At 36.3% G+C, this 26772-nt stretch overlaps 1 protein-coding gene across 1 annotated transcript in view; it reads right to left on the bottom strand.

Annotated features, from left to right (window-relative positions):
* LOC119071575 (cysteine-rich motor neuron 1 protein-like) overlaps positions 1-24768 on the bottom strand; it is a 183891-nt gene extending 159123 nt beyond the window's left edge. The window contains exons 1-2 of the mRNA XM_037176517.1: positions 24064-24768; positions 13260-13387 (exon numbers count right to left, since the gene is read on the bottom strand). Of these exons, the coding sequence (XP_037032412.1) occupies positions 13260-13387; positions 24064-24221 (286 nt within the window). The 5' untranslated portion in view covers positions 24222-24768. The remainder of the gene's footprint in view (positions 1-13259; positions 13388-24063) is intronic.
* Between the last annotated feature and the right edge of the window lie 2004 nt (positions 24769-26772).

The raw sequence follows: 26772 nt of genomic DNA on the forward strand, positions 1-26772 counted from the left end.
GAATAAGTCATCTTGCTCTTAATATCGTGACGGTAGCACCAGCAAAATCAATTCAATTTTCATTGAAAACTAATTAAGAAATAATTTCAGTGAATGGTCATTAGAGCAATTTGTCGATACAATATGTCAAATTAGGAACTCCGGTGAAGTGTGTTCCCTTTTACATTTGGAGTACAATCAAAAAGAGCGTAGCGAAGAGTCCGCGTTCGGTGTATACACCATTCAATTTCCGTTCCCGACAAGCGAATACTTAAAATCGTATTATTATTTACATAAAGCATACCAATTATTTCGGAATAAATGCTTAACGTACAATTCGAGTGATCCTACTCCATCAAGTAATAAATTTAGTAGTCGTTCACTTGAACAGCGAAACAATTTCGTTTTATATAAACTCCCCAAAATGTGGAAAACAATTTAATTTTGAATTTCGTTATTTAACATAAAATAATAATTTCGCCAAAAACCTTACAGCACGACATCGCTATAATGCCAGAAAAAAGAAAGAAAGAAGAAATGGTAAAGTGCCATTTACTAACATGAATTTCATTTCGCTCAAGAAAACTCAACCATATTTTTCTCGTAATTATTTTAATTATCCGAGCGCAAGGACTACAAACGAAACGAAAAAAAAAAAAATTTAAATACTTTTGCTAAGTGCTGTTAACAGAGATTTGCTTTTAATGGGTTACCGCGCCAGATGTTCTCACGCTGGCTGGAAGAGTGTAATTAGTTTAAAGACGAACATCCTTTCAGTATATATAGGTTTTATTTTTGGTTTCGCCTTCCAATAATAGTTCGTCGACGATTCCGATTCTTTTGTCGGAATAAAATTTGAACGAAACAAACATTTCGCTAAATGGCTCTCTATACGTATACATCGTTGAGGATAAATCGAACTTTAGCTTTTTCCGACTGTACTAAAATAGAGAAAAACGATGGTAAAATAATCCGCAAGAAACTTAGCAAATGGAATGACTTAAGCATTTATAATGGTTGTTCGAAGTAAAAAAGGAACGAGATAGAAAAAGGGAAAATGTTTAATATTTTACCACAAGGGAAAAAGCTTGATGATAATTACCCGAAAAATATAAGATAAATGTTATAATAAATCCGAGGATTTAAACGGGAATTATGATCCCATTTAATTTTCCTTTTATTACATTTCTTAATTATTTCTGGCGTGTGCGGAATGACATTGCGAAAGTAGATATTTTCCTAATTACAGGTACTCAATTATATTATGACTATGGGATTGTAGGATGCATTACTTTTACATCCTACACACTTCCCACATTCAATTGAACCAACGAATTCAATTTCATTTTTGATTTTGTCGATTGGCACCATTGACATACAGGTAGTTAGTTCTCATTATCTGCTTGTGGTGGCACCATATACTTTGCGTGTCCAAGCAATTAAAGAAGTACTAGGTAGCGTCAATCAAAATTCTGAAAGAACAGTTTAGATCACATCTGACTTGATCGCAAAGGCAGTAAGCAATTTAGAAGGTTTTTTTTGTGCACTATATGTATTTTACATGCTACATGCGTCGAAAACGGTACTTTTCATGTTTCACGCACTAATTCCCGGGTAAAAAAAAAAAGTGAATGTGAGACCCCTTTTGAGACCGTTTTTTTTGTATGGAGGTGAGACGTCTCTTTTCGAACCTTTGAGACTGGTTTCTTCTCATATACTGATGAATTGATGATGATGATGATTGCGAAACCGATGAGAAGTCTCGTTTTAAATGTTTTAATAGACTGTATGAGACTGACTGAGTGGTTTCTTCTTCTGTATTTTACGAGACTGACCGAGTGGTCTCTTCTCCTGTATTTTACGAGACCGACCGAGTGGTCTTTTCTTCTGTATTTTACGAGACTGACCGAGTGGTCTCTACTCCTGTATTTTACGAGACCGACCGAGTAGTCTCTTCTTCTGTATTTTACGAGACCGACCGAGTGGTCTCTTCTTCTGTATTTTACGAGACCGACCGAGTGGTCTCTTCTTCTTTATTTTACGAGACTGACCGAGTGGTCTCTTCTTCTGTATTTTACGAGACTGACCGAGTCGTCTCTTCTCCTGTATTTTACGAGACTGACCGAGTGGTCTCTTCTTCTCTATTTTACGAGACTGACCGAGTGGTCTCTTCTTCTGTATTTTACGAGACTGTCCGAGTAGTCTCTTCTTCTGTATTTTACGAGACCGACCGAGTGGTCTCTTTTTTAATAATTTGCGAGACCGACTGAGTGGTCTCTTTTAAAAATAGTTTACGAGACCGACTGAGTGGTCTCTTTTTTAGATTTGACTATGTTTGAGACTCAAAATATTTTTGAGACTCTTTGAGAAGTCTCATTTCAGTTTTTTCTAGATCCTTTTAGAGGCCATCTGAGAACTCTCACTTTCTTTTCGACGTCTTTTGAGACTATCTGAGAACTCACTTTCTTTTCGATATTTCTTGAGGTTATTTGAGAAGTCTCATTTTAATTTTTTTTTGAGATCCTTTTGAGGCCATCTGAGAACTATCACTTTCTTTTCGACATTTTCTGAGACCATCTGAGAACTCTCATTTCCATTTTCCATCTGTGAGATATTTCATTGTCTTTAGGCTGTAGTTTCTTCCCGCATTCACAGATGGCACAGTTTTTTATTTTTTCTTATAATTCGCTGAAATGATAGAAATTTTAGTGATATTTGATTTTTTTTTACCTTTTTTTATTTCGTAATGTATTTTCCGGTCACCACTCCAAGTACTAACCGCGCCGAATGATGCTTAACTTTAGGATTGGACTGCCAGCCACCTTACGCGTGTTGCTAAATTGGATATATCTTCGTATAAGTCTTATTTCGAACCGTTGTTACAAAAACTTTGAGGCCGACTGAGTGGTCTTCCTTGGATTATTTTTCGTTGGACTTTGGGAGACTGACCGAGAAGTCTCGTTTTGAATATTTTACGAGAATGTAAGAGAGCGACCGAGTGGTCTTTCCTGGATTATTTTTCGTTGGACTTTGGGAGACTGACCGAGAAGTCTCGTTTTGAATATTTTACGAGAATGTAAGAGAGCGACCGAGTGGTCTTTCCTGGATTATTTTTCGTTGGACTTTGGGAGACTGACCGAGAAGTCTCGTTTTGAATATTTTACGAGAATGTAAGAGACCGACCGAGTGGTCTTTCTTGGATTATTTTTCGTAGGACTTTAGGAGACTGACCGAGAAGTCTCGTTTATGAACATTTTACGAGAATGTAAGAGACCGAACGAGTGGTCTTTCTTGGATTATTTTCGTTGGACTCGAGGAGACTGACCGAGAAGTCTCGTTTTGAATATTTTACGAGAATGTAAGAGAGCGACCGAGTGGTCTTTCTTGGATTATTTTTCGTTGGACTTTGGGAGACTGACCGAGAAGTCTCGTTTTGAATATTTTACGAGAATGTAAGAGAGCGACCGAGTGGTCTTTCCTGGATTATTTTTCGTTGGACTTTGGGAGACTGACCGAGAAGTCTCGTTTTGAATATTTTACGAGAATGTAAGAGACCGACCGAGTGGTCTTTCTTGGATTATTTTTCGTAGGACTTTAGGAGACTGACCGAGAAGTCTCGTTTATGAACATTTTACGAGAATGTAAGAGACCGAACGAGTGGTCTTTCTTGGATTATTTTCGTTGGACTTGAGGAGACTGACCGAGAAGTCTCGTTTTGAATATTTTACGAGAATGTAAGAGACCGACCGAGTGGTCTTTCTTGGATTATTTTTCGTAGGACTTTAGGAGACTGACCGAGAAGTCTCGTTTATGAACATTTTATGAGAATGTAATCGAACGACCGAATGGTCTCTCTTGGATTTTTTTTTCGTTGGACTTTATGAGACTGACCGAGTGGTCTCATTTCAAGAACATATTTTTTCGAAATGCAGAGACCAACTGAGTGGTCTCATTTCAAGAACATATTTTTTCGAAATGCAGAGACCAACTGAGTGGTCTCATTTTAAGAACATATTTTTTTTAAATGCAGAGGCCAACTGTTTCAATTTTTGACATACTTTGACTCTGATCCACTGTAGAGACCTTTGAGAGTTCTCTTTAGAACTAAACTTTTATTTTACCTAATTATTTAAATTATTTATGAGACTAATGATACAGTAATGATGTGAGTAATAAAGTTTTTTAGAAAATAGTTACGAAACCAATACCAGCTGATCAAAATAAATACGCCGTCGAAATGGCTACTTCACAGAACTCGATGCAAACACAGCAGCAAAACTTGATAGAAACAAAATTGCGTTTATAATTAAAAGTTAAGTTCAAAAGAGAACTCTCATAGGTCTCTGCAGTCGGTCAGAGTCAAATATTGAAAACGACCGCTCAGTTGTTTTCTATTTCAAAAAAATGAGACTGCTGATTTGGTCTCTGTATTTCAAAAAAATATTTTCTCCAACGAAAAATAATCCAGGAAAGACCACTCGGTCGGTCTCTTTCATTCTCGTAAAATATTCAAAACGAGACTTCTCGGTCAGTCTCCTCAAGTCCAACGAAAATAATCCAGGAAAGACCACTCGGTCGGCCTCTTACATTCTCGTAAAATGTTCATAAACGAGACTTCTCGGTCAGTCTCCTAAAGTCCTACGAAAAATAATCCAAGAAAGACCACTCGGTCGGTCTCTTACATTCTCGTAAAATATTCAATACGAGATTTCTCGGTCAGTCTCCCAAAGTAAAACGAAAAATAATCCAGGAAAGACCACTCGGTCGGTCTCTTACATTCTCGTAAAATATTCAAAACGAGACTTCTCGGTCAGTCTCCCAAAGTCCAACGAAAAATAATCCAAGAAAGACCACTCGGTCGGTCTCTTACATTCTCGTAAAATATTCAAAACGAGACTTCTCGGTCAGTCTCCCAAAGTCCAACGAAAAATAATCCAGGAAAGACCACTCGTTTGGTCTCTTACATTCTCGTAAAATATTCAAAACGAGACTTCTCGGTCAGTCTCCTCAAGTCCAACGAAAATAATCCAAGAAAGACCACTCGGTCGGTCTCTTACATTCTCGTAAAATATTCAATACGAGATTTCTCGGTCAGTCTCCCAAAGTAAAACGAAAAATAATCCAGGAAAGACCACTCGGTCGGTCTCTTACATTCTCGTAAAATATTCAAAACGAGACTTCTCGGTCAGTCTCCCAAAGTCCAACGAAAAATAATCCAGGAAAGACCACTCGTTTGGTCTCTTACATTCTCGTAAAATATTCAAAACGAGACTTCTCGGTCAGTCTCCCAAAGTCCAACGAAAAATAATCCAAGAAAGACCACTCGGTCGGTCTCTTACATTCTCGTAAAATATTCAAAACGAGACTTCTCGGTCAGTCTCCCAAAGTCCAACGAAAAATAATCCAAGAAAGACCACTCGGTCGGTCTCTTACATTCTCGTAAAATATTCAAAACGAGACCACTCGGTCAGTCTCCCAAAGTCCAACGAAAAATAATCTAAGAAAGACCACTCGGTCGGTCTCTTACATTCTCGTAAAATATTCAAAACGAGACCACTCGGTCAGTCTCCCAAAGTCCAACGAAAAATAATCCAGGAAAGACCACTCGTTTGGTCTCTTACATTCGCGTAAAATCTTCAAAAACGAGACTTCTCGGTCAGTCTCCCAAAGTCCAACGAAAAATAATCCAGGAAAGACCACTCGTTTGGTCTCTTACATTCTCGTAAAATATTCAAAACGAGACCACTCGGTCAGTCTCCCAAAGTCCAACGAAAAATAATCTAAGAAAGACCACTCGGTCGGTCTCTTACATTCTCGTAAAATATTCAAAACGAGACCACTCGGTCAGTCTCCCAAAGTCCAACGAAAAATAATCCAGGAAAGACCACTCGTTTGGTCTCTTACATTCGCGTAAAATCTTCAAAAACGAGACTTCTCGGTCAGTCTCCCAAAGTCCAACGAAAAATAATCCAGGAAAGACCACTCGTTTGGTCTCTTACATTCACGTAAAATATTCAAAACGAGACCACTCGGTCAGTCTCCCAAAGTCCAACGAAAAATAATCTAAGAAAGACCACTCGGTCGGTCTCTTACATTCTCGTAAAATATTCAAAACGAGACCACTCGGTCAGTCTCCCAAAGTCCAACGAAAAATAATCCAGGAAAGACCACTCGTTTGGTCTCTTACATTCGCGTAAAATCTTCAAAAACGAGACTTCTCGGTCAGTCTCCCAAAGTCCAACGAAAAATAATCCAGGAAAGACCACTCGTTTGGTCTCTTACATTCTCGTAAAATATTCAAAACGAGACCACTCGGTCAGTCTCCCAAAGTCAAACGAAAAATAATCCAGGAAAGACCACTCGTTTGGTCTCTTACATTCTCGTAAAATATTCAAAACGAGACCACTCGGTCAGTCTCCCAAAGTCCAACGAAAAATAATCTAATAAAGACCACTCGGTCGCTCTCTTACATTCTCGTAAAATATTCAAAACGAGACCACTCGGTCAGTCTCCCAAAGTCCAACGAAAAATAATCCAGGAAAGACCACTCGGTCGCTCTCTTACATTCTCGTAAAATATTCAAAACGAGACTTCTCGGTCAGTCTCCTAAAGTCCTACGAAAAATAATCCAAGGAAGACCACTCGGTCGGTCTCAAAAATCTCATAAAATATTGAAAAAGAGACCACTCGGTCAGTCTCGTTCAGCCAAAGTTCAACAATCATCAAAGAAATAAAATATTGAGAATGAAATGAGACTGAAAACGTAATGAGACTGAAATGAGACCGTTGATCATGCTCATTTTACAGTCTCACTGAGACCTTAATTTTCACCCGGGTTTCGACTTCCAAAGCATGCAAAATCCACTCGGGATAAAAAGATGAAATGTCTCGTTTTCGCGTGTTTATTGACCTCGGCTACGCCTCGGATCAACAAAATTCACACTAAAACCATACTTTTCATCTTTTTATCCCAAGTCATGTAAAATACTAATGCTTTTCTGATCTTTCAAACATCAGAAGGAAATTCGTGTGAAATGGGAGAAATGTAAAACCCTAATGAAATACATGTAGAATCAATGGAACGAATTACATGAAGAAAACCAATAAAACCGTTAAAAACGTGTGTTGATTGTTGAGTTTAAATTGGACAAAATAGCAAAATTCTAATCATAAGATGTTGTGCAACAAAACGACGATCGGCTGTACCTCCACCGTTTTTGATATCTGCCTTCTTGGTACATGACATATGCAAGATTCTTTTCATAACATTTTCATTGTTCATTTGTCAACAGATTGCGAAGTGACATTTCAGTGTATTTTTAAGCTTTTCGTGATATCGCAAAAACTGCAGGTCATTTCATTAACTTTGGGAACACGGGTTCTCCAATTCAAATGAGTGATAGATCGTTGGATTTCAATTCTAGAGAAGTCGCATCTTTAATTTTTTCGATTAATTTTGTTTGTTTTCGGTGCAAAGTGTTCAAAAGTTAAGGCTTGTCAGAGGGTCCCGTGAACAGTTTTTCAGCAATAACTCAAGAAATAATTATTGTAAATCATTGTTATGCTGTACTAATGTCGGTAATGGGAAGACGAGCTACAGGTGGAGTGTATGCACTGGTTGGTGCAAATACATCCACAAGAGTTATGACCAAAACATTTTTTTGGACCTAACATCGTTTTACCGTTTTATTTCTTTTTATTGACAAGCGAAAAAAAAGACTGCTCACCAAATATATAGTGTTCAGAGAGTCCACCTTCTCTGCAAAATTGATGTTCCAGGGGACTGACTGTGTAGTGTAGTGTAGCTTGCCTCACCCACTATTGTTCCACATATATAAGATCCCATTACTTCTGTGTTGCAAGCCTACAAAACCTGCACGTCTTCGGAAAAAGGTTGCTGTAAAGTTGAAAATTTTAACTTTCTTTCTAGGGGCTCTACTACTGGAACAGCGTCTGGAAGAGCAGTCATTTTTATCTACTTTTTTCCTTTTTCCGAAGACTTTCCGAAGTTTCTGTAGGCTTGCCACACAGAAGACCTGGGATCTTATATATGTGAAACGATAGTGGGTGAGGCAGGCTAGAACACTACACAGTCAGTCCCGTGAAACATCAATTTTGCAGAGAAGGCGAACACTATATTTTTGGTCATAAATCTTGTGGATGTACTTGCACCAACAAGTGCATACACTCCACCTGTAGTAGGTCTTCCCAAGACCGACATTAGTACAGCATAACAATGATTTTAAATAATTATTTCTTGAGTAATTGCCGAAAAACTGTTCGCGGGACCCTCTGACAAGCCTTCACTTTTGAACGCTTTGCACCGAAAACAAACAAAATTAATCGAAAAAATTAAAGATGCGACTTCTCTAGAATTGAAAGACGAATCCAACGATCTATCACTCATTTGAATTGGAGAACCCGTGTTCCCAAAGTTAATGAAATAACCTGCAGTTTTTGCGACATCACGAAGAGCTTAAAAATACACTGAAATGTCACTTCGCAATCTGTTGACAAATGAACAATGAAAATGTTATAAAAAGAATCTTGCATATGTCATGTACCAAGAAAGCGGATATCAAAAACGGTGGAGGTACAGCCGATCGTCATTTTGTTGCACAACATCTTATGATTAGAATTTTGCTATTTTGTCCAATTTAAACTCAACAATCAACACACGTTTTTACCGCTTTTGTTGGTTTTCTTCATGTAATTCGTTTCATTCATTCTACATGTATTTCATTAGGGTTTTACATTTCTCCCATTTCACACGAATTTCCTTCTCATGTTTGAAAGATCAGTAAAGCATTAGTATTTTACATGACTTGGGATAAAAAGATGAAAAGTATGGTTTTTGTGTGAATTTTGTTGATCCGAGGCTCAGCCGAGGTCAATAAGCACAGGAAAACGAGACATTTCATCTTCCCGAGCGGATTTTACATGCTATGGGAGTCGAAAGTAGTGCGTGAAACATAAAAAGTACCGTTTTCGACGCATGTAGCATGTAAAATGCATGTAGTACACAAAAAAACCTTCTAAATTGCTTACTGCCTCAGAATTTTGATTGACGCTACCTGGCACTACTTTAACTGCTTGAACACGCAAAGTATATGGTGTCACCACAAGCAGATAATGAGAACTAACCACTTGTATGTCAATGGTGCCAATCGACAAAATCAAAATTGAATTCGTTGGTTCAATTGAATGTGGGAAGTGTGTAGGATGTAAAAGTAATGAATCCCACAACCGTAGTCATAATATAATTGGGTAACTGTAAGCGATTTCGTCTGCACTGATATTCTTCTTTTCGCATATTTTTGGTCAATTAACGAATCGGCTTCTTTTTTAATTGAGTTTTCTGTTCAGCACATGACTCAATTTATTTATTATGGTAACACAGTTACACTTCAAGAATGTCCTACGAGAACTTACAAAAAAAAAAATTCTTTTACTCACGCAGTGTTTCCCTAGCTAGAGAGATAAATAAGACAATGTTTGATGCTGTCAACAGTTATTTGTTTACCAAAGGGAAAAAAAGACAATTCCAAGAAGAACGATGTTTATCATCAATTCATCATACTATTTTTGAAAACATGAACAAAGTGACAGTTCAGGTGAGAAAAGTTCTATTTTCTCCACACTGGAGAGAAAGTGCTCCACTTTTCTCACTAGAAATGTCGTTCGACAAATCGTCAACAAAACGGAATTTTCTCATGGCCTCTTGAAGGGAGAATTTGTTAATATTGCTTTGTTTAATCTATGGGTTATTCATTTACCAAGTGGAGAAAATAGGAAATTCCAACAAGATCTAAAGTTTGTATTTTCTTCCCTCCACTGAAACATCAGGCGTTTGTTGTAGAGAACGTTGTGTTTATCTTGAGAGGAACAGCTTGAAATTGCATTTTCTCGGGTGAGACTTATGACCCTCACTACGCTCTAGCCACAGACAACACCATCGAAATGCATTTTCCAAATTTTCTTCCCTAGTTTAACAAATAACTATTTCATCACCTGACAGTTCAGATAGAACGTCAACAAAACGCCATCTTCTCACCGCATTTGAGTGTAGAAAATAAGGTTAATCATGCTGCAGGAATGGAATGGAATGGAATGAAAATGGAAAATGGATTTATTTTGGACAATATGCGGCTCATGGCCCTTTAACAAGGAAACCCTTGTATCCTAGTAGACCAGTTCAATAATCTACTATTACAGTTCCATACCAGCGTTAATGATTTTGTTTATTCGCCAATGGTATTCCGACTACATTTTGCATTTTTCATCGAATACATTTCTGATCGAAATTACATATCTGACAAAAGCATAAAGCTTTTTCCAAACATTGATTTTATTTTTTAAATCCTCTGCATTGTGTATGTTGTACGTCGTATTTAAGCCCTTTCAGTTACAAAGTACATATTAACTAAAATTCTCTGTCATGAATTCTGCATTGTGATTTTCATCGTCATGTGCAACACACATAATTTTATAGTAAACTTTAATCAAAATATGTATGCCATGCACACATTATAACAAAGCAAAATATGTTGAGCTTCCCTTTAGGATTTTCCCTACAATGTGCATTATATGAAAGAAAAAATTCGAAACTGTCAACGTCGTCGTAAAATTTTAATAAAAATATCTTTCAATGAAGTCCAGTCCAGTCTTTCTGTTCTTGTCTTTCCAATATCCTTTGTGTTTGAGTTGCCGACCGATAACATATTAAGATATTTAATAAGTATTCGTTCCTAAAAACCATCAGACATCGAAAAAAATCTTTAAGATTTTTCTTTGTTCAATGTTCTTTGCCATGAAAAGTTGAGGAACAATTTTTTGTCCTTCAGGAAAACTGAAAATTGTTTTTCCAGACGGAAGAGCCATTTACATGATAGCCGAACTGCAGATAAATCAGCCGTTTTTTGTTCTTATTATACTTCCTACCTTCTAAAGTTGTTGGATAGCGAAGATGGTGGATAATGTCACTTCCTTTTCGGAGCTGACCTTGAGGTGTCATAAAGACAAGTAGACTCATGGTACGACTAAGTTAGATTTTAAAGGAGATTTCCGGAGTTGACAGAAAAGATGTGAAAATCTTACCTGCTGCAGGTAACCTTTTCTCCCAGGTAATCTATGTGTATGTACAGCTGTATTTTTCAGGGACTTACCTGACTTGAAATAGTCAAATGAATGTAATTTTTCATGCTTCGGGGCCGAAAATGAGGGCAATTTTTCGAATTTCCTCGGGTTTCCGGCCCTCTGCATGAAAACTCACATGTGCACCTGTTTGGGACGGTTGATTTAAGGCACTTTCGCTTGTAGACCTCACTTCGTTCGGCCTACAATCCGCGAAATTGCCTTAAATCAATCGTCCAAAACAGGTACACAAATGACTATTAATACAAATTTTGCCTGCGGCGCATTGAACCTAATTGAAAAATGATAATGGCATTGTCGATATCAGTTTTCTTTAATCTTTTATCATCATTTAGATGGTGATACAGATACAGAATCAAAGTATTTCACATTTGTAGCTTTCACTTTCCTAAAAACTAAAAAAAATGGACAGAAAATAGGCATGTAAAAAGTGAAACTGAAGGAACTAAATCATTCGAAAGGTCTTGGCCTAGAACTACTTTCAGTGAAGTGGTGTATGAAACTCTAAAATGGAGTTATTAACAAAAATGTGAATTTTGTTTCTCATTTATTTCTCTCTGGTGTGTTAACGTAAAAATCGGTAGAAATTCTCAAAAAATGTCTGTATGGGAGGGTAAACATCCGAGATTTTTTTTAGATTTTTTGGACGCCTATTAAACGATGAAAAAATTCAATAATTTTTTTCCATATGCTAGATAAAATGTGCTACTAGCGTTTTTGGTCACTTGATTTGTCTTCATGGAATGTGCCTACATTATGTAATTTACTCAGATTTTTTAAAATGACGGAACACACCCTAATTTAACGAAGAATATTTGAATAAATATTTTTACCTATAACTAGGGGTCCAAAAATTCTGCAAAAATCACAAATGTTATAGACGTTACTTGAGAATTTTTTCAGTTACATCCATTGAGATATATAAATTATAGACAAAACTCACCCTCATACCCAAAAACTCACCAGTATTGTGATTTTTAGGGCTGATATTCTACCAAAAATACCTTTTAGTCCAGTAAACCGATAATTATCTGCAATTTTGTGGAATTTGATTTTTAGGTCATATTGTGGACTCATTTTTCACAGGTAAAAAAACACCCCTAACATGACCGAAAAATTAAATTCCAGAAAATTGCAGATTATTATCAGGTATGATCGGCAACTTGACGAGACTTTACATTTTGACATTTTGCATGATTTTTTGGATGAAAGACCCTAGACTTACGGTCAGGGGAATAATTCGCTTTAAATCGTAAAATATATTTACGTCAACGTCAAAAAAATTGTTACTTTGGTGCCCAAGATTTTGTGTTCAGGCGCCCCTTCGAAAAGTTTCCCACCTGCACAGAAATCCTTATTTTAGTCCCTGATATTTTTTGTATGGAAAGCTACAGTTGTGACAGTTATTGCAGGCTACCTGGAGACAAAGTTACCTGCAACAGGTAAGACTTTCAGCTCTTTTTTGTCAGTGTTCGTTGGTTCACTCCATGATTTTGCGCTAGCCCAACAAGCGTTTTATCTCGGTTTTTTATATGACGTTCTTAGATTCTCACCATTACCTTCAATAATTGCTGGTAGGACAGCCGAACAAAACATTATCATACAAATTTGAACCACCCTAGTACATTAGTTAAAATTGCAAGTTTGTGTGCAAGAGAAAGCCAAATAATTGTATATTGCAATTGCACTAAGATCAACAACAACAATCGACGTTATTTCTTTTGACGACTAACTGGGTGTTACGTATACTCATATAAAGTCCCAGCAACACATATCAAATGATAATGGGATGGAAAAACAGAAATATATACCAAATGAATTGTAAGTAGAACAGAGATATGTGTACGTATGTATAACCGAACCGTGCACATACGTGTACGTACATGCGTTGGGAAAATTGATTGTGAGTAGAGGGAAAACAAGGAAAAGGCGTCTTTTATTCCCCAATCTACAATCCTAATAATGATGATTTGATACTTATCATATTATGGTTATTTTTTCGGTAAATGTTGATTGCGACACATTTCTTCAAACGCAAAATTGAATTTTCTTTGTGAAAAGTTACAACGCAAAATTTCAAGACCGAGAAAAAAATGGCAAACAAAGCGAAAATCTGTACAACTTACCCATACAAATGCCAGTTCGATCCGGCAATGGCTTTGATATACATTCCAATTGTGGTTCACATGTTCCGGAAAAGCCATTCGGTCCGCCACACTTTTCTCCCAGTGTTTTCGCACAAACTCGGCAACATCTGCGAAAAATGAAAATAATAATAAAGTAAAACGCACCAATAAAGCTTCGGATAATTTATGGTCACACTCTTAGCAAAACATACATTTGGCTTTGGTGACATGAAAAGATGTTGCATGAAAAGGCGTGGAGAAGGTGTAAGTATTGGTTTTTGGTTATACAGAACAGGCAAGAAAGCCAAGCAAATCGGAAAACATTTTTCATGTAATTTGTTACTCTTCTAACATCCTTCATCAAAAAAAGATTTGTTTTGTCCGTCCCGTTTTAAAATTAAGAGTTTCCACAAAGATGCTGAGCTTAACAATCCAATTACATTTGTTGGAGGTGCCAAAATCATGAATCAAATGTTAATGGAAATTTAATCAACGATGAGGAATTAGCGGAAATTTTCCACTAGAAAATGGGCCAGTTAAAAGAATTTTGGGAGGAAGTCGAATGTAATACGCTTGATGTAATGTCGACAATTGAGGATTTTTGAAACAGAAAGTAAAGAAGAAAATGTTTAACTATATCCGTATGTGTATGACAAATCCACAGAAAAGTCTTCGTCAGGACTACAAAATTTTTAAATTGGGTAGGTCATATCTTTTTGCATGTATATCTCTGGCGAATCATAAAAGAAATGGAGTGTACGTATACATCATTACGTGTTTGAATTGTCTAATTAATGACATCAATTTTTCAATTGTCAACAGATTGTGGAAGTGGGATTCTTCTGAAAAGCAGGAGACCGAAATCGGACAAATTTTCTATTGGAAGATTTTATACGACCCCAGATACCAAAACCACTTTTAAAAAAATTCTTCGAAGCTTGTGTGGCTTGTATGAGGTGATCAACAACCGAAAACTTACACTTTTCTTACAAACATTTCTTCAGTTACACGAGCCGTACATGGTCGTGTGGGGTGTCATTAGAAAGGCATGTACTGCCGGGGTAAATGGGGTTTAAAATTCATCCACGCTGAGATATGTACAGTTGAAGTATTCAACCGAAAAAAAACTGAAAACTTACACTTTTCTCACAGAAATTTCGCTAGATACACGAAACGTACATGGTAGTGTGGGTGTCATTATAAAGGCAATTGTATATACTTTCAGGAAAAGTGTAGCCTACGCAAGTTTGGTAGCATCTACGATTCAATATAAGCACTTAAACATTTCAACTTCTCATAATTAGTCGTAGATGCTTCCAAACCCCAATAAGACCCTACTTTCCCTAAAAGTACATGCAATTACCTTTCTAATGACACCTCGCACGACCACGTACGTTTCGTGTACCTCGGTTCAAAACTTCAACTGTACATATCTCAGCGGGGATGAATATTAAACCCAATAAGACCCTATTTGCCCCGGAAGTACATGCAATTACCTTTTTAATGATACCCCACACAACCATGTACGGCTCGCGTAACTGAAGAAATATTTGTAAGAAAAGTGAAAGTTTTCGGTTTTAGATTTCCTCACACAAGCCACACAAGCTTCGAAGAATTTCTTTAAAAGTGGTTTTGGTATCTGGGTTTGAATACCTTACTGGGCACGTATAAAAAATCCCTCGGAATAGTTATTTACGTCACAAGAACATTTTATTTTCGCGTAACGTCTAACGTATTAAGTTCATGCTTCATACGAGAAATGTCATTTTTGAGGGGTGAAAGTTGAAAGAAAATATTAATATTATCAACCATCACAACAATCAGACGTAAAAAACAACAACAAATTCCTCTGAATTATTCGTCATCAACTTTGTATGTTAACATTAATCAGAGCACTGGCGCACGGTTTGTTCAATATTGATCAAAGTAAACATCTTGACAAGATTTGACTTTCGCATTATGTACATCGACTTTCGCATTATATTCATAGACTTTCGTATTATGTATTAACCGATATCGATAAGTAACCTGCATTTTTTTACTTTCGCTTCCCGTTTGGGAACCGAAAATTACAATTTTCGTAGTTCGTGTGATGAAATAGTCATTTGTGTGCCTGATTTGGACGATTGATTTTAGGCAATTTCGCGAGTTGTAGGCCGAACGGAGTGAGGTCTACAAGCGAAAGTGCCTTAAATCAACCGTCCCAAACAGGTGCACATGTGAGTTTTCATGCAGAGGGCCGGAAACCCGAGAAAATTCGAAAAAATGCCCTCATTTTCGGCCCCGAAGCATGAAAATTGTCTTTTGTCACACCCGCAAAAAAAAAACGATGGCGTTGCCGGTGTGTCAGACTTTTGTGTTCCAAAACGAGCAATCATTTGTTAAACGATATTTGCGATTTGCAGAAGATCGTCTTGCCCAAAATATATAAACGTTGAACACTGAAGGTAATGCAAGCCCTGAGCGGATCAGGGAAATTACGGATCCCGACTTTCAGGTGAATTCATTTTTGTAATAGGTTTGTTTCAAGTGCATCAAATGTCAAATTTTATCCACAAATGTTCGCAAAAACATTGATATGAGGTTACGGCTCTGTGGATCTTGTTATACACATGATAGTCCATATGTCAAATGTTGCGCCAAAATATCATTAACTGGGAATTTTATATATTGCAAATTTGTAGCCTACATTTAGGCAGAAAAATATTGAATAAATGTGGGCTAAACATTTGCAAAGGGTTGCTTGCTATTAAAACTCTGTTAAATCTAAAATTGTCTTTTCTAAAGATGAACACACTGTAGAACCACTTTTGAAAATTTCGATGAGAATGACAGGTTAAAGATGCGAAAAAGAGGGACGGACTGAACTCTTATCGTGCTATTGATCTATTCAGTAAAATTCTAAAGAACGCAGTCAAAGACAGCTCTACCTATCAATCATTTCAATAACGATAGCTTACGACATAGGTCTTGAAGTAGGCAAACAACGAAGCATTCATGCAAAAATCTAAGCTAATTAGAAATTCTCATTCACCTATTATTGAAAACTTCCGGCTGTTGATTCATTCAAAAATTATAAATTCGATGCCGGAAAACCATGAACTCAACTATGCAAAATTATTTATAAGTTACACTCTTCGGCTTAAAATCCTTTTAATAAATTTATCAACAATGTTTGGTTGGTACATTCACAAAGTATATATAACAACGGCAAAATGAAAACCTGAAACCTTATTTCAAATTAGTTTTCGATCCATTTTAGTGTTATATATACATGTTGCAATGCAATATGTATCCGTTTTCATTGGAGAAAGTTCAATAAATTTTCATTGTTGAATTTTAGATTAGACACTTTTTAAGATAAAAAAAACTCATTTCATACAGCAGTGAATGTTCCAGGTTGAAAAATGTTCAGAAAAAGCTTGAAATCAATATCCAAAAAAAATATCAGTCTACTCTTCGTTGTTGTACACCAAACACAGAAACATCGATAAATCAATGTCCGTTTGAAAATATCGCCATCCTTATTATCGTCTTCCCCGTAATTTTTTTAGGATCGCTTGTGTTTACCGAAAAATAAAAATTTTACGCCATCCGTAACACGAAAATAACATTGGCCGATTCATCTGTAGTCGAATCTTCTTAAGCTTTAGCGGAAGCAACTAAGGTAGTGTACTCGAAGAAATAAATTAATTTCCTGGAGAGGGACTACGGCATCATTTCTCTTTCCTCTATTATATGTCAACTATGTCGCTGGAGTACAATTCACTGTTGCACTGTAAAATGTCGCTGCAACAAAACCAATATCAACAGAAACATACTTATTGTAATAGAGATGAGAGTGGGTTGTTGAAAACTTCACAACTGATTAATTTGTCTTTATATTATAGAAGAAGAAGGTCAGGTTCGGATCAAACTCAAAAACAAGACTCATGTCAGATTCTGGTCGGGTTCGTGTTGAGCCCGAAATCGAAAATTTCAGGTCAAGTTCAATTCAAGTTAAACCTGAAATCTTAGTTCAATTTCGGTGTGAATCCGGTTCGGGTCAACCTAAATTAAAACTGTTCAATCCCAACCCGATGCGAAAATGAAGTTTTTATTTCTCAACAAAGCCACAAAAAACGCTTCTATTACAGCAGAGAATGAAAACAAGAAACACTCATGCTTGAAGTGTGTCGGAAGGATAGAAAAATTTTGAACAAAAAGTTTAAAAAGTTTATGAGTACGCGATTCAGCTGAAGCTTTTGGATAGAATTAATCCGAACATTTCAAATGCGCAACACGGCTTCAGACCGAGACGTTCGGTAGAAACAAACTTGCTAAATCTTTCCATTGTAGCACACGAAGCATTATCAAGAAGAAAGCAACTCGACATCTTCTATGGTGACTTTAGAAATGCATATGACATATGACAAACTTTGGCATCGAATCTTCATTAAAAAAATGAAATGGTTTGGCATTGGAGAAAGAACCGCCAGATGGTTTTTAGCCCCGTACGAAGTACGAAGGGGCTTATAGGATTACGATGACGTGTGTAATTGATGGAATTCGAAGCAGACGGTAAGGGCAAAGTGTTTGCCTATGTTCATAAATAACGAATCCGCAATAAAAATTTGGGCCGTCTGTCCGTCTGTCCGTCACGTCGATATCTTGAGTAAATCAAATCCGATTTCAAAATTTTTTTTTTCCCTGAAAGATAGTCAAAATAGTGAGGCTAAGTTCGAAGATGGGCATATTCGGGTCGGCCCTTCTTGAGTTAGGGCCACCTAAGTGATTTAAGGTCTTTTGGTGATATTTATGGCAAAATAAACGATGGAAATATAAATGACACGGCAAATGATAGGTATTGTCAATACCAATCCAGGAAAAAAAAAAGTTTTTTTTAAATCGGGTGAGTGGACCGTGAGTAAGGGCCTTAGAAGTGAAAAGCTACTAGGGCCCTATGTGTGTTTTACATAGAACTCAAGTAAATTTAATACGTTTTTCGTAATTTTTGTTTCATTTGGAAGGTAATCGAACGCCGAATAGAAAGTTGTTGAAAAAAAATTAAATTTGGGTCCTTGGACTAAGGCCACTACTAGGGCCCTATGTGTATTTTACATACAACTATGGGGGATCATGTCCTTGAAAGAAAGCAGGAAGTTCGAGAAGAAGAAGAAGTATAACCAGGGCGAGACAGTCAATGGGTTTTATTAAGTCTGTATCAAAAGGACAGTTTGGCACAAGAGCATTGGTGGTGCTGTATAATGCATACGTAAGGTCAAAACTGGAATTTGCGTCAGTTATTTGGGACCCGTACCAACAGAACTACAGCAATGACATCGAGTCAGTCCAAAAACAGTTTGTTATGTATGCTTTGGGAGACACAAACCGTATTCCGCCGTACAGACTGGAACCATACGAAGAGCGATATAAGAAAATTGGACTGGACAAATTATATACACGCAGAAAGATCACAAATTCTCTAATGGCATACGACTTGTATAACAAAAGAATCAAAGATGTAAATATTGAGGCGAGATTCATCAGAAGACAGCAGCATCGATCGTTCAGGAATGATAAACCACTGGCTGAAGTTGTCTACGAAACGAATTATGGATATAATCAACCGTTGGCAAAAATAATCAGACAAGTGAACAAGTGTAGTGGTCTTATGGTGTTAAGTTGTAATGAATTTAAAGCGAGAGTGAAAGAAAAACTGAAGGAAGATGACGAGGTTGTAGATGACGAACTTTTAAGTTGATTGGATTGATGTTATGTGTTCACTTTGACTATAAGGACTGACTTCCCGAGTCGATGTGTTAATTTTTTCAAAGTTTTGACTAATTGTTTGTAAAACTTGTAAAATTTGTATACAGCTGATATATTTCGGCGGTGAATAAGTGAAATCGAAATATTACAGCATAGAATGAAAACAAGAAACACTCATGCTTGAAGTGTGTCGGAAGGATTGAAAAATTTTGAACAAAAAAAGCCGCACAGAAATCGTTCAATATTTGGGTTTTCTGCAACGAAATCATCATGAATGTTGAAAACCAACTATGTTCAGCTCAGTGTTAGAATTGAATCTGCAATGACAACAACTCCACCTGTTCAATTCAGCTGCCACATTTAATACAATGATGCACCTTTCTGCAGCAGGTACATTTTCAAAATGAATATTCGTCTAATTAAAATTTAGCTCACTATTAAACTAATTCCTGTATCGTAAAACATACTGACCATACACCGAAATTGTTTGTTGGTAGCGCTATACTTCTTCGAAACAACCAATTAAATCGAATGTTCGAATGAAAATAGCGAACTACAGTTTCCTGACGATAAAACAAGAGAATCGATTTCGATTTATTTGTTGTTAAATAATCCTGTTTCTCATTTTCCCTGAAATAGTTTTCGATTTAATTTGTTTGCGAAATATCAACAACGCTATCGATCAACTTATTTACCTTCTATGCGGAAGTCGGTTTTTTTCACATTATACACAAATGAAACAATGATACATAGGCAGTCCAGATGTTCGTTGTTAAAAAAAGTACAACAACAACAAGAATGGACCCATGGAGGCAAACACCCTTACAACTGAAATGCGAAAAAAGACACAGAGACATTCTTGATGGGCATTCATTAAAAAGTTTAGCAATTCTTGCGAAAACATTTCATTTGAATAAATTCGGAGATTCCGGTATTGCATTTTCCGAAAAAAAGGAAAAATTCATATAAATTAAGGAGCGTGGCATTTAAAGGACTTTTGAGTGACATAGACAGACAGTCCGCAAAATATATATGTCTTCGAATATTTTGAAAAATTTTGCAAGAAGAAGATGTGACAATGACAATTTTCTTTAATTTCGGTACAACCAACCAATTAACGTCAGAAAATTCCTTTCCTTTCCAACAAATCAATTCTGCGAGTCCACTCACATGTCACATTCACTTATATGTTTCATATATTTTCAAGATATGTTTTGCATTTAGCTACAACCATCACCTGTAAAACTAGCACTTCCAGGCCGATTCATATTACTGGAGAATGCTTGTGCGTTAAAGAAACACAATTTTCTGATGCGAGTATATTCAATGGGATTCATTACTTATAGATTCTTCAGATTCTACACTTCCCATATACAATGTATTCAATCTGTACCCTCTCTAGCAACCTAACCACAATTTATTAAGGTGGTAAAAATGCAACGTATAGCCCTTTTAGTGGATTGCCATCACTGACATAACATTAATTAGCTGCTGGTTCAAGTGTGAATATGAGGACGAGGAACGTACGCCACTGAACATTGCTGTAATTTTGGTGGCGGGACATTTCCACACCGTCAATATCGTCAGGAACGATATTATCGTTTTTTGGACGATACTATCGTCTAAAAAACGATACTATTGTCTAAAAAAGACGATAACATCGTCCTGAAAATATTTTAGAATTTATAATTTTAGACGATATTATCGTCCTGGATGAAAATTTTTTGGACTATAATATCGTTTTTTGGACGATACTATAGTCCAAAAAACGATACTATCGATTTTTAGACGATACTATCGTCCAAAAAAAACGATACTATCGTTCCTGACGATATTGACCGTGTAGTTATGTCGCCTCATCTCTAATTTTCATACAAAATTGTAGCGCAATTTCAGTTCAGCTGAAATTCAGTTAGAGTTACCGATAGTCGCAACAACCTTGTGGTAGTGCCATATAACCTCAAGTGTCCAAGGAGTTAAAAAAGTGTTAGGTAGCGTCAATTTAGATTGGCATCTACATGTAAAACATTAGCCAAACAAACAAAAATTTGATAACTGACTTGAAAAGGTAAGGTGGTAAATTGTTTATAGACAAGATGCCAAAGTAATTTTTGGGAAATGCTGTTTGGAAACTAAAGCGTACTGAAAGAAAATTGTGCCGTGTCTCTACAGGCCCAGTTTCATATAAAAGTTTATGGGCCAACACACATTTTTGATAAAATGGTGATCAGCTTTACCTTCGTCCTAGTAATGTACATCCTTGGTTAATCCTTGATGCATGTCATGCCATGCATGGTTTGTGAAACTCTCAAACCGTGCTAAGGTGTAAAAATAATTTTTTTGTGAATAATTTGATTTTGGACTTAACTCCAGTGAACGTTTTCGAAACACTTCAAGGCAAAGTCTGCAGAAAATCTTTTCCCATTCTCATGCTCAAGATAGATAATAATAGATTAAGGTAAACTCGCTTAGTTTGTATTTATTACATAGGTTTCCACACGGATTTTCAGTGGATACAATGTATCGATGGACGAGTGCCAACTTGCAAAAAAACACAGATTAACGGTGGCGACTCGCTTGACGAACTAACAATGCGAGAACGAATTCCTAACACTATTTCCATTCCATTCAGCGATGCCAATCAACTAAAATCAGAAACAAGAAACGGAAATTCGTTTGAATGAACATGGGATGTGTGGGATCTAGAAGTAATGAATTCCATATATACTCACTGTATTGAATTTATAGGATAGTCGAAAAATAAATTGACTTGATAAATTGGTTTGAATCTTTACTCCCAGCAAATTTCCACTAGTCAAAATAAAAATGTTCAAAGATTTTCATTAAAATTTCTTCTTACAATCAGAAATTTGCTTTATTTCTTAGTCAATTTCGACTACCCTTTTAGAGAAAAAAAAACAAAAACACAATTTTTATGCAACTACGCTCAAATTGATATGCTACCCTTCGAAAGTTGGGTTTTCTCAAAAGGAATGAATAAATACAAATTTCCATCCCAATGACCTACTAACTACTGCTAACGAACACGCTAGAAATTAATATTCTTGACAATCCGTCACTCTATTTTCACAACTACCTTGCTCTAATTGTACTTCACATTATAGTTGAAGAAAACTCGCATAAGCAGAATAAGAATGATATGCCATGTCATACAATAATCTTAATGTGAAGCAAACATTCGTGCATGAAACACGAGAAAAGAATTCTCGAGACAGGTAGATGACGTCTAAGAATGTAGGAATTTATCTGTAAATTGTACCTGGCATTCAACATTTGTTTCACCACTGTTTTTGCAAGTTCATTTATAATGACAACGTAACTCCGAATTTCCCTAACTTCGAATGTTCCTGCATCGTATGAATCGTGCGAATATAAAACTTTGTCCTTGTCGGTTCTCGTTTTATCGGTGGTGGAGCTATTAATTTTTCTTTAATTCATTTCATACGTGACTTCTTTCACCAACCAACTAGCCAATTATCTTTTCTCATCGAGTATAGACGAACTAATACACCTGAGGACAAACGCTGTTGATTACGAAAGATAATGGTAGCGAAAAATGGAAAATCACGATGACTTTTGTTAAAGCATAAAAGAGCATAGCAAGAATGACGACGACGATAACTTTGCACCAATGACTGTCAGTTTTCCGCATTTTTTTTATTTCTTCGTTCTTATTGATGTTGTTCCCTTGACTGAAAGTCATGGGTCTTACGGATGAAAAACACTCTAAAATGTTTGTGACACTTTCTTCATTCCTTGATCACACGATAACTCGAGAAATTCGGAACGGATTTCCAAAAACTTTTTTTTTAATCGAGGAGGACCAATAATAATCTCGAAATTGAAGGAGTGTATGCTTTGCGGCCAGAGCAAAGTGATCCACACGAGTTTAATTTTTGTTCAATAAATACATCAGCAAGAAATCTTTTCAACACCTTTTATAGCAGACAATCAGAGAAATGATAAGCACGGCGCCTTACGGCTGGGATAGAACACGCCTGACGGATTTTTCTGAAAAATTTGAAGACTATGCGACCAGAACGTCAATCATATAGTCAAGCTATACATGTCGTTAACAAAAACGAGATATATCGTTATTAAAACCAAACTGTCAAAATTTTACATACAAATGTAAAAAAGTTTGACAGTGCAACCGTTCTATGAAAAAGCAGTCAGGCGCGTTCTATCCCAGCCGTAGGACTTACAATCGTCTTGCCTCGCAAAGTTTTTTCTAAAAATTTGTTTTGGATAAAATAAAAGGAACGAACAATTTATAAGAAAGTAAGTCAGGGTGCAGATTCTCGTATTGTCGTAACTTTAAGAATTCGTAACTAGACAGTTCTTCTGGGATTTTATACACGCAACTGTCAAGTTAAGCATATTTAGGATTACGATCTCATGAGAATCGATGCACAGTTTTATGCCATTTTTGTAACAATCGCAAAAATTGATTGAAAAATTAATCAGTCAGTCAAGAGACCTGACTCACCCATAAGGTGGGGCCTAGTTGCGAAAAGTTATTGCTAAGTTTTCCCTTTGAACTCTCTGGCATAGATGAATGTATGTAGTGCATAAATGGAACAGCTAAACCAAAATGTAAAATGAGATAACGTTAATAGAGATGATGTATATGGATGTGTATAACAATATAGGTATATATGGAGTAGAAACGGCAAAATTTCTCATGAATTATGGATGGATATACAAAATGATAATTTTTATCTCTCTCGAAAAATATTACTTAATGTATATCTTAAGCCATAAATATCTACTATCAGCCGTTCAAGCAACCCTCATAAAGTACAAGTTTCATATAATAAACGCTTAAGATTTTACACTTCGTTTGTACGTATATATACCCGAGAAAATATCCACAAACTCTCATATTTCCGACGGTTAACAACCTAAAAAAGGAAAAGTGCCGAAATCGTACCTCTGGGACATCAACAAAACATACAAAAACACACAAAGCATAAAATGTTTTCTACAAAAGAGATGTGATATGAACGAGTAGATTTTGCCTAATACTCACTTGCACGGATCCATGACTACCAAACCCTTTCCTGGACAGTCTTCTGCCCGTATAACATCACATTCCTGTTGATTACAAACACATTTGAGAGCACCTGTAGCCATAAATTTTATAATTATCAGAAACACGACAAAGTCGTTAATTTTCTTCGGTATCATTATAGCAGAACGGTTGTGTATTTCTGTGAGAATTCTATTGTTGTCACTACTAAATGGGTTTGGGTGGACAACTTATTTTCTTCCCGAAATAGCACTCTTTCAAAAAGAATTAACAAAACACTTTATTATGGTCGTGAACTTTCCGCTGGGGAGTTAATATGGCCCCATGAACACACAACAGAAAAAATATATTTTTTTTTCTCTGTGGCACCGGAAACGAGCACAAAATAATGGCACAAAAAAAACATACAAAACACAAAATCAAAACAATTTAAGATTTAACCTTATTGTTCATTAATTTTATTATGCCGACTTGTTTCCACCAGCCAACTAAATGTATTATACGACCGTTGGATCTTTCTTCGTATTTCGGTTTTTTCCTTTTTTTATTTTATATTTATAAATTGTAGAAATTGCCCCTGAGTGTCCTTTTACGATTCACCATACACAACGTATTATACCAGAAAGAATATCGCGAATATTTCTGTCGTGACATAGAAGCGGATATATTACGACTGAACGATTCGGCATGGTTCACTTATATATTCCAACTGATTTTTCTTGCAAAAAGCATAACATCCAAAACATCTGACTACTTTGATATGTGCAAGCTCAATGTTCCCTGTATTATGCTCTCTGCGTGGCCAAAGTTTCTCTGAACGCATGGCTTTTTATGGGCACATCGTGTTTCGGTGTGGGTATATTATGGTCTTTTTTGTTGTAGGAGAACGGAAAAGCTTGGGAAAATCTAAATATAAACAAGGCAACAACGAAAGAATATGATTAATTTGATCATTTTATTATGTATGGGTTGGTAGAAAGGACCATACTCAACTTTGTAAATCAGTTGGAAAATGAGAGAGGAGCGAAAAAAGACATAAGCATAAGCATGTAAGCAAACACATGATTTTGATGTTTAATTTCGACACATTATATCCAGTGAGCATGCTATAAGTACGTATATATATATATATACACTTACCTGGGAGAAATTAAAATGTTATTAAGGTAAAGTTATTTATTGTTGGGGTTGGTTCGTTTTTCAGTACAGGGAGACAGGGAGTGATTTTCATTTGGGAAAGATTTATGCTGTGTTTATGGGTGATATGAATTGGTCGCATTGATCGTAAGATTAAAGAAATGGCTCTTTAGGGTTTGAGTGCGTGATTTCACTTTTTTTAGTGCCATCAAATTTCGGGGAAGCAACAGTGATTTTCTACACTGGTCAATCGCTTTTCAACTTGACTGACTGTTGACGAATTGGCCTTGTTGTAGTTGTTTCGCTTTTATTTTCCGTGCAATATAAGGAATCTACTCTATTTACTTAAGACTTGCTGTTTCTTAAGACTATTGTTAATACCGGCCCGGGTGTTAGCAATGTGAGTGCATATCCCCCACTAGGCAACAATTTTTAACTTTTAGATTGTGTAGTGCACGGATGGTAAGTGTGTTGGATAGTATCCGCTGGTCCCAATGACGTCTGTGGTTCCGCTGCAAGCACTTCACTAAAAAAAATTGAAAGTAATGACAACGGGACAGTTATTGGTGCTGAAGGTGTCTCGGGTGCAGTGAGTTCAAATAATCACTCCAAAGGTCTTACATACCTTTCGCTACTACAACATCAAAGGAAGACAAAAATTACTCATGTCTTCGATGTACCGTCGACATGGTACTGACGATAGGTTGTGAAGATCTTTGGGCTTCGGTGTAGTCATTTGAACTCAGGACAGGACACCTTAGATATTTCCTTCGCCAATAACTGTCAACTTACATTTAAATTTTTTTCTGCAGCAACTGCAACGGAGCCCTAGACGTTGGGAAACGACGTACTCAGGGCACCGAGACCAATCCAACCCTACATACCATAATTGTCTCACTATGTTTGGGGTAATAACGGGATGCACCCTATCATATTAAAACCAGTGACAAGACCATTACAACAACACATATTACGTGTATGGTTATATATATCGGTGCGGTACATTAAACGGAAAATTTCAAAAGCCAACATTTTAAGCATAAAATAATATTTTGAATTCACTTAAAAAAGATGTTATGGCGCGCCGAACCAAATTTTCTGTTGGTGTTTTCATTTTTTTTTTCATCTTCCCGTGTAAACATATAAATATCACATCATATACGAAGAAAGCGTCTAATGTTACATTTTACAAGCGGGGATCATGTAATATATTTTAGCTTTTCCGTTTTGAAGCGAAAAATTTAAATTAACTTTTTGAACGAGTGTGCTCCACATATATGTAGGTATGGAATGGAAAAACGTTCTTTTCCCGAAAAGTTGTTTTATTGAAATGTAATTTTAAGGTTGTTTATACGCTTCGTTTCATATACGAAATGAATGCTTAGGTAACGTTGAAATGATTGTAGGAGGTTTGTGATTCACTTACGATTAAATAAAGCAATAATATCCTACGTTTGGTACTTTGTGAGGGATGGTAAGCATATTAAACGTTCCATTACATCGCTTATTTATTGATGTGATAGAATGAGTGGTATGTGTTAGTATAAACAATCTATTACTTTATAATGATTA

The sequence above is a fragment of the Bradysia coprophila genome, assembly GCF_014529535.1.
Source record: "Bradysia coprophila strain Holo2 chromosome IV unlocalized genomic scaffold, BU_Bcop_v1 contig_5, whole genome shotgun sequence".
Lineage (NCBI taxonomy): Eukaryota > Metazoa > Arthropoda > Insecta > Diptera > Sciaridae > Bradysia > Bradysia coprophila.